The sequence below is a fragment of the Dipodomys spectabilis genome, unplaced genomic scaffold (assembly GCF_019054845.1).
Source record: "Dipodomys spectabilis isolate Male_0828 unplaced genomic scaffold, ASM1905484v1 ptg000092l, whole genome shotgun sequence".
Taxonomy (NCBI): Eukaryota; Metazoa; Chordata; class Mammalia; order Rodentia; family Heteromyidae; genus Dipodomys; species Dipodomys spectabilis.
Genome location: NW_024870769.1, coordinates 4,830,148 through 4,844,334, shown reverse-complemented (window position 1 = coordinate 4,844,334; position 14,187 = coordinate 4,830,148). Strand labels below are relative to the sequence as shown.

At 36.7% G+C, this 14,187-nt stretch overlaps 1 protein-coding gene across 2 annotated transcripts in view; it reads left to right on the top strand.

The window, feature by feature from the left end:
* The window catches only part of Skap2 (src kinase associated phosphoprotein 2), a 175,668-nt gene that overhangs the window by 144,975 nt on the left and 16,506 nt on the right, over positions 1-14,187 (top strand). For both annotated transcript variants that reach the window (XM_042684991.1, XM_042684992.1), the window contains exons 10-11: positions 7,107-7,184; positions 12,525-12,637. In XM_042684991.1, coding sequence (XP_042540925.1) covers positions 7,107-7,184; positions 12,525-12,637 — 191 coding nt within the window. The remainder of the gene's footprint in view (positions 1-7,106; positions 7,185-12,524; positions 12,638-14,187) is intronic.

The following is a 14,187-nucleotide window of genomic DNA, read 5'->3' as shown; positions in this document are numbered from 1 at the left end:
GATAAATGTATGAACATTCAAACAGTGACTATTAACTGTTCTTGAGAAAAAATATATTATCACATAGTCAAGTGAAGCCTGGGTACATAGATTTTATTTTTTTATTTTTTCCCCTGAAATCATGCTTGTTTTTTAAAATTATTATTTAGGAAGTTGTAAAAAGAGATGCCATGTAACAAAGCAGTTTATGAATACAACATATCTTAATCAGTGTCACCCTTTTCAACATTCTCACCTGCTCCTCCCCCACCCACCTCTTCCCTCACTCTTCTTAATTTTGTAGGATATACATTGGATTCTTGTCTGCATTTCTCCCTCCACTTCTCTTCATTCATCTACCCTTTTCCTCTTGACCACACTCTACCCCCTTTAAGTAGCCCAGTGTCTGCTTCCTGGTGTTTTATTTTGCTGAACTTTAATTTTGCCTTTCTATGGCATCACACTATTTGAGATCTCCCTTGAATCTACATTGAAATATCTTTCAGTTAATAAATTTGTATACACTTGCATACCACACAATGTATTTACTTAAGAGTTTGCAAGCTAAATCTAGCTCCCACTTATTAGGGAAAACATGGATCTTTTTTCTCTCTGGGCCTGACCTTACTTCATTTAACATAATTTTTCCAAGTTTTCATTTCTTTGCAAATGGTACTATAATGTTCTTTCTAACTGATGAGTAAAATTCCAGTGTGTATATATACTACATTTTCTTGATCCACTCATAGTTTAGTAGTTTTAGTTTATTCTGGTTTGTAATCTTTTGGGTAAATGCCCAAGAGTGGAACTGCTGGATCATAAGGTAGTTCTATGTTTAATTCTTTGAAGAACCTCCATATTGCTTTCCGGAGTGGTTGAACAAGTTTACATTCCCACTAATAGTGTATTAGGATTCCCTTTTGGCTGCATCCTTGCCAGCATGAACACAGGTTTTCATTTGGTGCTTCATATCTTTTAGAAGATACTGTAATTCAGCTTTTTTACTGAAACTGTTTTATGAGAAAGGTGGTCCTTGTGTGAATCAAAGATTTTTCATCTATTGCCTTCTCTGTAGAAGAGATAATAATCAGTCTTCAGCCATGATTAAGTTCTGTGCTTTGCTTGAGTACTAACCAAGTCTTTAGCCTTTCTTAAACAATGTTATCTGCTTATATCATTCTTTTTTTTTAGGTTATCCTAAAAATAAGCACTAGTATGCCAGAAAAGGCAGTTTCATAAAAATTGCATAGCTATACAGGTTTGTGATCTTTATTAGGTAATAATCCATCTGTTCTGGAAGTCGATCAATTTGTAAATTAAATTGATTTTATAAAGGCTTTAACTTTTCTCACTGTAAGCATTTCCCTAAAAAGATTTGGGAAGACTGGATTATCTCTTCTTCCTCCCTTTAGCCAACCAGAAAGAAGTCCAAATAACTGCTAAAAGGAGAGGTGGGCAAAGTTTATGCTTTGGGATTCTATAGGGCTTGATTGCTCCTAGAAGTTTCTTAGTTCAATAGGGTTCGATGTCAAAACCTTTTAATAACTACCAGAACATTTCTAATACTCAACAATTAGTAGACCTGTGACTGACTATATATGATTTATCTTCCATGTTTAGTTTGCTTTACTGTTATTTTAATCTTGTCTAATCTCTCTCTCTCTTTCTCTTGCTCTCTTTCTCTCTCTCTCTGTCTCTCACACACACAAATCTCTTGGTGATTCTTCTAACAACGTGTGATTGGAATAATAACTTCACATGTTGAAGAGTTTTGTGCTGCAGCTGAGAGGCATGTAAATACAAGCTGCCTATTTGCAAGAAGCTTCCAGATTTGCAATATGATTGCTATGGAAACCACATAATGAAAACCTTATAACCATCTGTGTGGTTTGATGGATTTTACTGCATAGCTGAGCTGTTTTTGTTTACTGTTATTAAATGTTGAGTGGAATATATTAACCTGTAAACATTGACTATTTGAGGTATTAATTAGTATTGTATGGTGACATTGAACCCCAATACCAAAATAAAATGTTTAATAGTAGACCCAAATAAAACACGATGTGAGTGTGTATATTTTTTCTTTTATTCTTTTTTTTTTTTTTTTTTTTTTGGTCTTGGGGCTTTAACTCAGGGCCTGGGCAACACATGAGCTCTTCAGCTAAGGCTAGTACTTACTCTACTACTTGAGCCACAGTGCCACTTCTGGTGTTCTGGTGGCTTAGTGGAGATAAGAGTCTCATGGACTTTTCTGCCCGGGCTGGCTTTGAAATGCAATCCTCAAATCTCAGCTTCCTGAGTAGCTAGGTGCCACTGGCACCCGACAGAATGTATATATTTCTAATATATTGAGAAGCAGATTATTGCCTCGAATCTTGATTGCTTTTTCTTACATGTTTGTTTGGATTTTTTAGTGATGGGAAGAGGTTTGTTAATAAATGAATGTGTTAGAATTTATTTTCATGATTATTGTACCTGCTTGTTCATGCAGTATTTGTCTAACATCCTCTTTATGCCAGATTCTAGTCAAGTTTTAGTCTGAGTATTTTCCCTCATAAGATTTAAAAACATTCACCAAATTAGATTTTATTATCTTTTCCATGGAAGTTCTTGTATTGTCAGCACAAGAGAAAATGAGTTCTTCACAAAGCCAACATTCCTCTGCTTCATAGGTGTTTTGCTTTTGAGGTATAGTGAAATCTTTGCTGTTCACCAGATGTAATGTTTTAGTTCCTTACAAACAGGATTGGGGGCATGCAAAAACTGACATTGAAATTTTGAGACAGTGAAGTGGATTTTATTTTTTGTTCATTGTTGGTGGTTAAAAAAATCCCCCTATATAATTACTGTGGACACCTTGCTTTGTGGTCACTGTAAATATTTGGGAGGTGGGACAGGGAGAAAGTAACAATAGTTCACATGTCTCTGGCATTTGTTCAGTGTGCAGAATGTAATGCTCTTTTGTAAGAAATGTTTTCTGATTTAAAAAAATAAATTTACTGAACTTGTTTCTGGTAGTCATTTTTAAACTGTTTTCAAATGGTGGCTGAATTTTCTAACCTACTCCTAAACACCAAGTTTTATTTTTCAGCTCTTTTTGTTAAATATAAATGTACCTCTTGGATATAAACAAAATATACTGGCAAATTCAGTTCTGGTGATTTCCTGGTAGTTTGAAAGTCCATTGCTTGGGGAGAAATTACATCAGGCACATATTCATGCTTATAATAAGATGGATTTTAAATTTTTTTTGCAAATGCTTGCCCTAATTTTACATGTTTTCTGTTGTTAAGAACCAAGGTATGGAGAGTGACACCATAAGTTAATATAAGTATATACCCGAAGAAGGATTAGCAGCAAGATTTATTACTTAGATTAACATTTAGTTATGGGAGTGGTGGATGGCTGAATAAAATCTGGTTATTTTTATTACATAATTTCTCACAGACTTAAACTGTCAACCCTAGTAGTGTCTATCAAACTTGGTAAAAATATATACACTTGTTTTTTCATTGCATGCAAATTATAAAAATGTACTCTTTCTCTGTTGTATGTTTGATTATGAAGGAAATGTTTGCCAACAGTTCAAACAATGAAAGAAAAAAAGTTCTTGTGAATGCTTTATGTGGTATCTTGGCATTTGTATTGATAGTTCAAAATTTACTTCCAAATAAAAATCCCATGGGAGCTGGGAAGGTGGCTCAGTGGTAGAGTGCTTGCCTTGCACGCATGAGGCCCTGGGGTCGATTCCTCAGCACCACATAAGCAAAAAGAAAAAAGCCAGAAGTGTGGCTGTGGCTCAAATGGTAGAGCGCTAACCTTGAGCTGAAGAGCTGAGGGACAGCGCCCAGGCCCAGAGTTCAGGCCCCATGACCGAATTAAAAAAAAAAAAAAAATCCCATGATGCCAGGAAAAATGTTAATAAGAAAACTTGATATGTGGATGCACAAGGCTTTTGCCTACCATAAGTACTAAGTTTGAGGTGGGGAAACAGGAAGGTGTTTTAAAGGAGCATCTCACTCTCTGAACTGCTGCCTATGGAGTCACATCATACTTCACTTTGGATGCTTCCCAGTAATCCCAGTAAATGTTGATACCTAAGTAAAGATTTTTAATGTCGTTATTCTGATAATTTAAGAATATGCTTCTTAAGGATGAGACATTGTAATAATACAGGTCTAAGCACACCTTGCAGACACTTAAACTTTAACAATATAAAAATAAATTTCTCAAAATAAGTTCTTCTAAGGTCATTTTTTAACTTTGCCAAGGAGCAGAATTTTCCATTTAATTAATATTAATTTTTTTACTTCACATAGTAGTCTCATAAAAGCTAATAATGCTTGTTATATGGATGTCCTTATTGCTTTTGACTAAGGACAAGTGTTCTTAACTGTTTTTTAATCTACTCCTTACTATTGGATCCTTACTATTGTGATCAGATTGGAAAGGGAGATAGAAAAAGTATGAAAAGCAAAGAAAGTGTTGTTTTTTTTTTCACCATTAAAAAATAATCTATAAAATGAGGTTGGATTAGTTGACTGTAAGTGCCCCTTCTGTCTTTAAGGTTTATATGGAAACACTTATAAGCAATCCATTTATGGTACTAGTCCTTGAGGTTTGGCATAAAAGATAACCCTTGTTAAAGAGAAATATGTCACATTAAGTTGCCAAGGTTACTTTCAACAGTATATATAAAGCACTATGTATTTCCAGCTGTTCCTTATTTGGAGCTTTTATTATTTTGTTTGAATTGAATTATAAAAAAACCTTATGAGACATTTGTCTTGTAAGCACAGTGGTTAATCTGAATTCTGATTTTGATTAGTTACCATTTGAAATGTGCAGGAGATTCCCACATGTGTATCTGCCCTTCCTGACTTCTTTCCCATACCTTGGATCTGTGCCCTTGGACATTTGCTGTGAGTGGCCCACCTGCACATCAAATCCCCCCTGCCAAAAAGACAATTCCTCGTGTTCTTCAAGCAGCACAGCTTGCCCAAGTAGTCTCCTTTGTCTTAGTTGACTAAGCTTAAAACCTGAGCCATGCTTTGTTCTTCCCTTTCCTTCTTTCCTCTTCATCCACTTAGGCAAGCAGGCACGAAAGCTTATCATTATCAGTTCTGGTTCCTTACCTCGCCAGACCATCTCCTTCCCGTTTCCTCTGCCCCTTCAGTTCAGGACTTCCTTCTGTTTTATCTAGACTCTTCCCCACCCCTCATTCAGGCTGTTTGAGACAATGGGATCAAATGAGCTCTCCTGAAACAGCATTTCAGACCTGGCTGGTCTCTACTCAGAAATCTTCTGCCACCAAACCTAAGTCTGAAGGCCAAGACAAGATGCCCGTGGACCCTTGAGGATGTTAATGTAGTCTTTTATCTTGCTCCTTCCATAAAGCACCACATTATGTGTGTCAGTGCCTTCTCCATTTGAAGTTCAAGACTTTGCTTGCCTCTAGAGATAGCCTCCTATTTCTTCTTAAAGTTTTGTCAGTCTTTGTGGTGTGCCTTTGGTGAGAGCTGTCTCCCCTGCATTCCTGCAGTGCTTTGTAGAAAACTTGCCAGGCTTGGGTCCCTCCAGCTCATTTCCTCAAGGTCTTATCCTGTCCCTTCTAGACTATCATCGTCCTGAGTGTAGAAGCTACCTTTTATCTTCTTGGCAAATCTTTTCTCTTACAAGCATATGACACTCAATAAAAATGGATTGAACTGATAGATTTCATAGTTATACTGACTATATTTATGTATCTTGCATATAAGTTTCAGATTTTTCTTGAAGTTCCAATTTTTTTTTTTTAAATAGGTAAGGTGTCTCACTATGTAGACCATGCTGACCTTGAACTTGTGAGCTTCCTGCCTCATGCTCCCAAGTGCTGGAGTTACACATACAGACATGCACTACCACCACCAGGCCCAACATTATGATTCTTTTTGAATTCGGTTTTTTCTTTGGTGTGCCATTTGTTTGTATGCCTTGCCTTAAATATCTCTTGGTTCTTTATAAAGCCTTAGGTGGGTAAAGTGATAATGTAATACATACTTTTTTTAGTATAAAAGAATTACAGGGCTGGGTAGGTGGCTCAGTGGTAGAGCGCTTGCCTTGCATGCATGAGGCCCTGGGTTCTATTCCTCAGCACCACATAAGCAGGGAAAAAAAGGCCGGAAGTGGCGCTGTGGCTCAAGTGGTAGAGCACTCTCCTTGAGTTGAAGAGCTGAGGGACAGCACCCAGGCCCAGAGTTCAGGCACCACAACTGGACCCAAAAAAAAAAAAAAGAATTACACAGTTTGATTCCATTTCAAACTCATTTACTTTTACCTGTTTCTTCCCATAACTTGAGGAAGAACGTGAGGGGAGAATAAGAGGACTGTCGCAAAGCACTGACTATAGACAGTGAAGAACATGGAGTTTTTAAACTATTGAACTTGATGAACACACTTTGAAAATTACTTTACCTTTTGATTCTCAATTCATTCATCAATAGAATGAGGGTTTTAAAATTACTCATCTATGAAACCTTGTTGTCTATAGTGTAGGACACATAGTGAATGCTTACTATAATTTTGATAGAGTTGTATGGAAGGGTGAGAATCCTCCTAGAATCTTCCTGTGAAGAGTAAGTGAGAAAACATATGAAAGTGTGTGATAGTCAGCAGTGGACTTGTATGTTAACTTCCTGTCATATAGACACTTCCTGTCATATTAGACACTTTCTCCTTGCTGTTGTTTGGGGAACATCTGTAATTGCATATTCCTGCCACATAATATGTAGTATACTGTGTGATACAATGCTGGGTATTATTTTTACTAGATTTAAGGGCTCTACTGGATTTCAGAATGCTCCAGATTAGTTTCTGTACATATTTAATGCAAAATATACAATGCATTGGTATGTGTATTAAATTTCATCAAGCCAACTCACTGAGCCTTGGTAAAGTTGCTGTTTGGAAATAGCTAATGGTTTAATTATCCAGTGCTAGATTATTGACAAAAGAATATGGATCATAAGTAGTTTCATTATTTGAAAAATAATATTTCTGTGCTATAAACTTATAATTTGGCCTTTAAAATGGGGTGACAGTTCCATTATCCTCAGGAGCCCTTTCAGTGTGCCATTGTTTATTTGCAGAAGAAGAAGAGGACAGTGCTTCAGTGAAAATGGAAGAACAAGAGACGACGAGTCAGGATGGCATGCATCAAACCTCAGGTGATGATTGTGTAGCTTCCTGACAAAGCTGATTTGGGTTTTGTTTTAGCCACTTTCTTACTGCTCTAAAGATGTTTACCCAACTCCCAGAAATTGGCTTGTTTGGTCTGGATATTTTAAGGCTGATAAGCTGCTTAGTCCCATTTAGGATGCAAGAAAACCACTTGAGAAGGATTTATAAAGTAAGCCAATTTATACAAGGTATTCCTCCCTGAATTACTTTGTAATGACTCAATTAGCTTTCATTTCTGCACAAAGGAGATTTAGTTGCATAAATTAGCTTATCATCATTGAGGAAGTGTCACTGCTAAAGGACAGTTTATAGATACAACATGCAGTTGCTGTCAAACCTATAAGAATGTAATATAGACATCTGTGTATACTTTGTGCTTGAGCAGAACAGACTTCTGCCATTCAGAGACTAACAGGGGACAACAAGTTGCCCAAGGGACTGGCAATGTAGACATCTCTGAAAAGGTCAACTTGACACAGGCTCTGACAATCGACCCACAGCTCTGTCTTCTTTGATAAAAATCAGATAAACTTAAGACCGCTAATTGATCTGCAGCCTGTTTAAATGTTGGCCATGCATATCTTCATTGCATATGATTAACACAGAAAGCAAATGAATTGGGTAAGAAATGCCAGAGTCCAGTGACAGCAGCTTAAAAATTGGAAAAGGACATTGGTGGCCTAGCAGACTAGGAAGGATGTTCCCCCTTATACATTTCCACTTGGCACACAGCCCCAAGTACTAATTGTGACTGAGACTAAAATAATAGCAGCACACAGTATGTACAAAATCACATGATATGGATAACTTCGCTTGCCTGTTGTTATTTCCAAATAGCAAGAGATAAGCCATATCTGTAGTGCAAGCATGAGGTTAGTTTTGATAAACCAGCAATTATTGTACACGGAAAGAAGAGAAGGACCACCTCCTTATCAGGACTTTACACCTCTTGGTAGCCACATGTCAGCCAGGGCAGGGTCTCCCCTTTTTCCCCTAGGTCCTGCAAAGAGCTGGAGCTGGGGTCACCTTCCCCTCTCCAGTGTGTCCATACATCACTCTTTCCAGCTGTCAGAGGCAGAGAGGACAAGCAGTGTGTTCAGGAAGTCGCTGTCCAGAGGCCTTCCTACTGTGACATGTGGAGAGGAAACAGAGGCCTGATTCTGGACCTGGACAGGAAAGCAGGAACAGGTTGCTGTGAAAGGTTTTAGTTTGCTTTTTTCAGAAAGGAAGTGAGAACAGAGTCATTAGATGTTAGCACTCCCATCCTGTAAAATACAGCTATAAAACACTGCAACTTAGTGTTTTACAGCCATGGACCTATAGCTATTTTACTTATTTATTTTGGGTTATGTATCATGAAGCTTCTGTCCAAAGCATGTCATTTTCTTTTTTAATTTCTATGCAGGCATAGAAGGTAGACACGTATAAATATTCACTGATGCAAATAATTTGACTTAAAGTAATTGTATTTTTCACCAACACAATTTTTGAAGAAGAAAAAAAGAGCTTCTCTTTTTGAAAATAACCGTCTCTCAATTTTTTGCCTATGAGGTTAGGAAAAAAGTCAGTTTTCCTCAAAGGAATGCAGTACGTAGATCAAGCTTTTCGTGCCATAGCTGTACAGAACTGCAATAATTCTTATCTTCCGTGACATGAAATTCTTTTCAAGCAACAGTTTTAATGCTTTTGCATAGCAGTGACCTTTGCTCGTCCCTACGCTGTCAAAGACTAGAAGCCTATATGCTACACAGGGCAAGGGTTGACAAGGGTATTACTAGCTTGCTAAGCATCACGTGACATGAACTTCTAACCTTACTCAAGAATGTTACGTATTTTTCACGTTGATTTGCTTTTTAAAGATCACAGAATAATTTAATGTAAAATATGTAAGCAAAAACAAAATTAATCTTAATGTTTCTTACAAGTTCTATCATGCTTAAACTTACATGTCTTGCATATGTGTGTATGTGTGTATGCATATATATTTTTAACACTCTGACATATGCTTACCTTTTCAAAATAGTTTTCAACTTCCAACACTTAGTGAGTGATCTCCATTATGCTGTATAAATAATTATTATCATATAATTCACTGTCATGCTTTCAAAAGCTATCTCTAGTGTTTACTTGTCAAACTTTGGTAAGCTGCTTTTTTGCCTTGTTTTTATATATTTAAAGCAGGAGCAAGTACATTATTTAAGTCCTGCCTAGGCTTGGCTAATTTACGTTTTCGTTCTTGCCTTCTTCCTTTTAATTTTTTAAAAATCATTTATATATCTCAAGACAAGAAATATAGAAGGTGATTTTTTTCCAGTAATTCTGAAAAATATAGATCATGATATGGATAAGACAGAAAAACCAATCCTGTGGTAAAGACAACTAAGCAATTAATTTATATTTCAGAATATATGTTTACTACATGATGTTCCATCCCATAAAATACATACTTCACATTCATTATTTTTCATTGTATTAGTCAACCTACTATAAACCTACTGTTCTTTTGAGGCTATATATCTATGCATAAATTTGTGTGTGTGTGTGTGTGTGTGTGTGTGTGTTTAGGCACACTTAAAATTTTTAAAATAAACTGTAAGAACATTCTACCTTCTAAGAATAAGATAATTCCTCATTTTTATGTCCAGATTTCATATCAAGAATTTAAACATTGCTTTCCTGAGGAGACTTAGGCTAATAGACATGTCCTGCCGGGTTTTCCCTTCTGTACAACTACTCATGCTGAAATGGAATAGTAAATCGTATGTACACGGAGCTATGTGACATAAACAAATTATCTTTTAACATAGCTCACATATGGGACACAGAAGTGAGGTTGGTCTTTAGGTAACATCATCATCAAGATTATAGAAAGCACAGTTGAAAATGCATTTCTTTCCCAGGATTGCTGAATCGCTGGCTCCCTTGCCTCTACAGCAGTGAGGCTTAATGAAATGCTCATGATCCACACCTAGGGAGAGATGCATCTTACACACGGTGGGGGTCTCTCTTCCCCTTTCCTGCTCCTATAACGCCCATTAGTGTTAATGGGAGTTCCTTCAAGTGCATCGAGGGGAAGAGAGACCCCAAAGTGATAAGGATTATGTGTTAGAAATCACCACATACTTTTCTTTTTCTTCCTTTCTTCACCACCTCCTCTTGAAAAAATATTAAATGAAAACCTACTTTGAGTAAATTCTGAAAAAGGGAAGAACATCCTGGCAGGTTTGGGGACTCATTGGAATGCCACAGCTATGCCAAAAAAACTCTACTCTAGTTTTCAGCCCAAGTTTTGTTTCTTCTACCTTTTGGGCCCAAGCCTAAGGCTGGGCAGCATGGGGAGCACATAGGATTCTTGACTGGGGAGACCAGTGATTTAGGCCTTTTTCCTTCCCAGCTGGGTACTGTGGAGGAGAGCCTGACATGTGAAATGATGTCATCCCCTCTTTGCTCTAATTCCTTGACTTTTAAACTGACACTGACAGACTGCATAGGCCCAACATTTGACCTATTTAGCAATTGATTTAATCTGATTAGAATGTTTCAACTTCTAAATCTCTATTTGTCTAAATAAGTGGTTTTTTAAAAGAAATCAGTCACTTTATTATTAAGTGATTTTTTTTTTCCTAAAAAAAGAAAAGAAAAGAAATTAACTATGTTTGGAGCCATCTGGCCAGCTGGAGTGCCCTCTAGTGACCATTTATAGAATTTATTTAATATATTCTGCTGGGGAGGGAGGTAATGAAGGGTGGCCACAAGCATTGTTAGTTCTTGGTTGGATTCCCAGGCTTATGTACATCCCTGCTGGTATCAGTGATGAGCGTTCAAGTGCTGGTGTGGAGAAGTCAATATGGTGTCTGTCTCTCTCAGCCTTCTTCTTCTTCCCTCTCTTCCTCCTGTCTCCCTCCCTCCCATTGTCCCACTCTTTGACTCCATACACACACAGCACACATGCATGCACGCACACAATGTAATAGGTAAATTTTGGTAGGATTTATACAGAATAGTCCTTGTTTATTTTCTTGTGGGATTGTTGAAACATTTTGACTTTAAAAATGTTTTATGACGATATTAAGAATTTTTAAATTTTTCTAATAAACATAACACTTGGTGTAAAACACAAACCATGCCTATGAGCTCCCTGATGGCATACAAATGTGACTAGTTGAGTTGCAATCGCCACGAAGCCTGCTGTTTGAAAGCCATATAACAAAACTAAGATGACAACCCTGATCCAGCACGGGCCTCCAGTCATCTCCTCGGCATTCAAAGATGACATTCCAGTGATGAAAGTTGTCAGCACGTATGTCTTCTGCCTGGCTAGCGAATACGTGGACACGTCTTACTGATTTTACTTGCATTCTTTTTGCATTAACTCATCAGAACTCAATTATCATGAAATTAAAAACAGGAAATAGTTCTCAGTGAAACAAAAGCATCCAGTGTGTTTAACTCTGTGCTGTATTTCAGGAGACCCACATTGTATAAGTGACAAAGCATTTATTACCCAGTTTATTGTGGTATTACAGAGTGGAGAGCGCTAAATAATCAATCAGTTAATGGTCTGTATGGCAGTTTGAGCACATCACATCCATTGTGCTTATGCTGGTAGAGGGATGAGCTGATAGCTGCCGTGTACGTTGCATGTTTATTCAGTCTAATGTCCTAAACTGAGCCTGACAAAAATCCAGTGAAAAATGCAGCTCTAGCATTGGCAGTTTCAAAGTTGCTAAAATAGTTTAGACTTCAGGAAGCCTTGTGTTTCCAAAGAAGAGAAAGGCAATTACCTTTTAAATTATTTCCTATGTATGCCCTTCCTTTAACCAGCTTTTAAATTGTAGGATTTAAAGGGCAAAAATAGTTCCCTGGTTCTGGTTTTATATTTGTGCATTAGTTCTATTGTTATTATTATTATTACTATTACTATTATTATTTTCATGAAGTGTCTTCAGTTTGTTAAGTGGTTTTGTCATCATGTGTTTGTCCCATCGCTTGGCTGTTGCTCATTAGGAAATTTGGCAGTCTTCTTCAAACCACAGGGGAACAGGCTTAGGTTTGTTATAGAAAATAAATGTGAAGAAACTTATAATGTTGTTTTTATGAGAATGTCCTGAAACTTCACGTTTTCAGTGAAAAACAGAAAAAGTAAAATAACCTTAAAATCAGATCTTTTGCAAAGAGATCTTTATTAGATGATAGTAAGTAGTAGGATCCTTGTGTAGATAGGTTAAAATGTTTATGGTCTTAGGGCGGAATTTTTATAGGCTATTTTACTGGCATGTTTCTGTTGGTGTAAGCTCTTACTCATACTTTCTCTTTCTTTTTCCTAGGAGGTAAAAGCACTGATTATGCTAACTTTTACCAAGGTTTGTGGGATTGTACAGGAGCTCTTTCTGATGAGCTGTCCTTTAAGCGTGGTGATGTGATTTACATTCTCAGCAAGGTAAGACGGTACCTCAAAGTGACAACAGTAAAAGGGAAATTCGCAACCTGATCTTTATGCATTTGGATTTACAACACCAGGGAAAAATGCCATTTGGAATTCTTCTAGGTCCTTGTTAACAATTGGGAGTTCACAATAATTAATTATTTTGTCAAGTAGAATATAATCAAATTTTAAACACAATCAGATAACAGGATTCAACTTACAGTGTGTTTACCTATCACTTCAGTCCCTGGCTCACATCCACCCACTGCCTTCTCCAGAAACAATATACTTATGTGAAAGTTAACATTGTAAGGTATTAGGTTATTTATTATGTTTTTCTTTCCTCTTCCTTTTTATTCTTCTGTGTGCTTATTCTGATTTTGTCTGCCATTCACTACTGGAAACACTATGTTTATAGAACAAGTTTTCATCTTTATGTAAACACATTGGGTGTTCCGACAATTTAAAAGCAATGCTTTTCTTTCAGACAGGTTTAGGTAGTTCTTAAAAAGTTTAACACTGTATTTCTAAACACAGTGCCAAAGTGTATTGCTGTAAACTCATCTTTATATACATAACAATCTTTGTTTCTACTTTTTAAGATACGGAATAATCAGATCTAAAACTCAGTTTATGCTTCTAAAAATGAGCACTCTTAATTTTTATATTTTAAAGTCACCTACTACAAGTGGGCATTAAAAATTCCCTCTACAAAGGATTACAATTAAAATTTAAGTTTTACAATATAAATATACAATATATTTTACATCTTAAATGTAAATAGAGAGATATTAAATGTTTTAAGTTTATGAGTTTTAGTTTTTTTAAGAAAGATTTTTAAGCTTTTAAGGGAGATAAAATAACTTGTTAAATCAGAAGGTAATTTTAAGTTAGGTGACTCCTGCATAAGTGACAGACAGTCATAGAACATGAGTATGAACAAAGATAATTTATTCTTGGTTTTACAAATAAGAGAACTTAGATCAAAAACAGTGTCAAACTCCTCAACTACTGCTTCTCCCTCTATTTTCTTTCCCTTCCTCTCTCCTCCATTCTTCCTTTTAATTTGAAACCATCATAAAGCACTTACTATGTGCCAGGACCCCTTTGAGAGATCAGGAATCCAAAGAGGCTAAGATAGACTCACTTGCAGATTTTTGGCGAAAGAGATACTTATTAATAAGCAAATACAGACAGCTGCTAATAACTACCAGTTAAGATTCCCCAAAGCTAAGGCTTCTCATTTCTCTTACTCAGTATAATTGCCCAAATTATAGAACCTACAAGTAATCACATTCAAATGACAACTCTTTTCCTGTTTTCTTTTTTTTTTCCTCTTAATTTGCATTGCTGGCAATGGAATTCAGGACCTTTTGCATGCAAAGCAGCTCTCTTCTGAGTTACATCCCCTACCCTTTAAAAATGTCAAGGCTTGCTGCATTTGCCTAGACTGACCTCAAATTTATGAATCTTGAGCCTCATCCTCCCTAGTACTGGGATTATGGGCATGTGCCAACACACCTGGCTCCACCTGCCAACTCTTGATTAAGTCTGTCAGTGAGCAT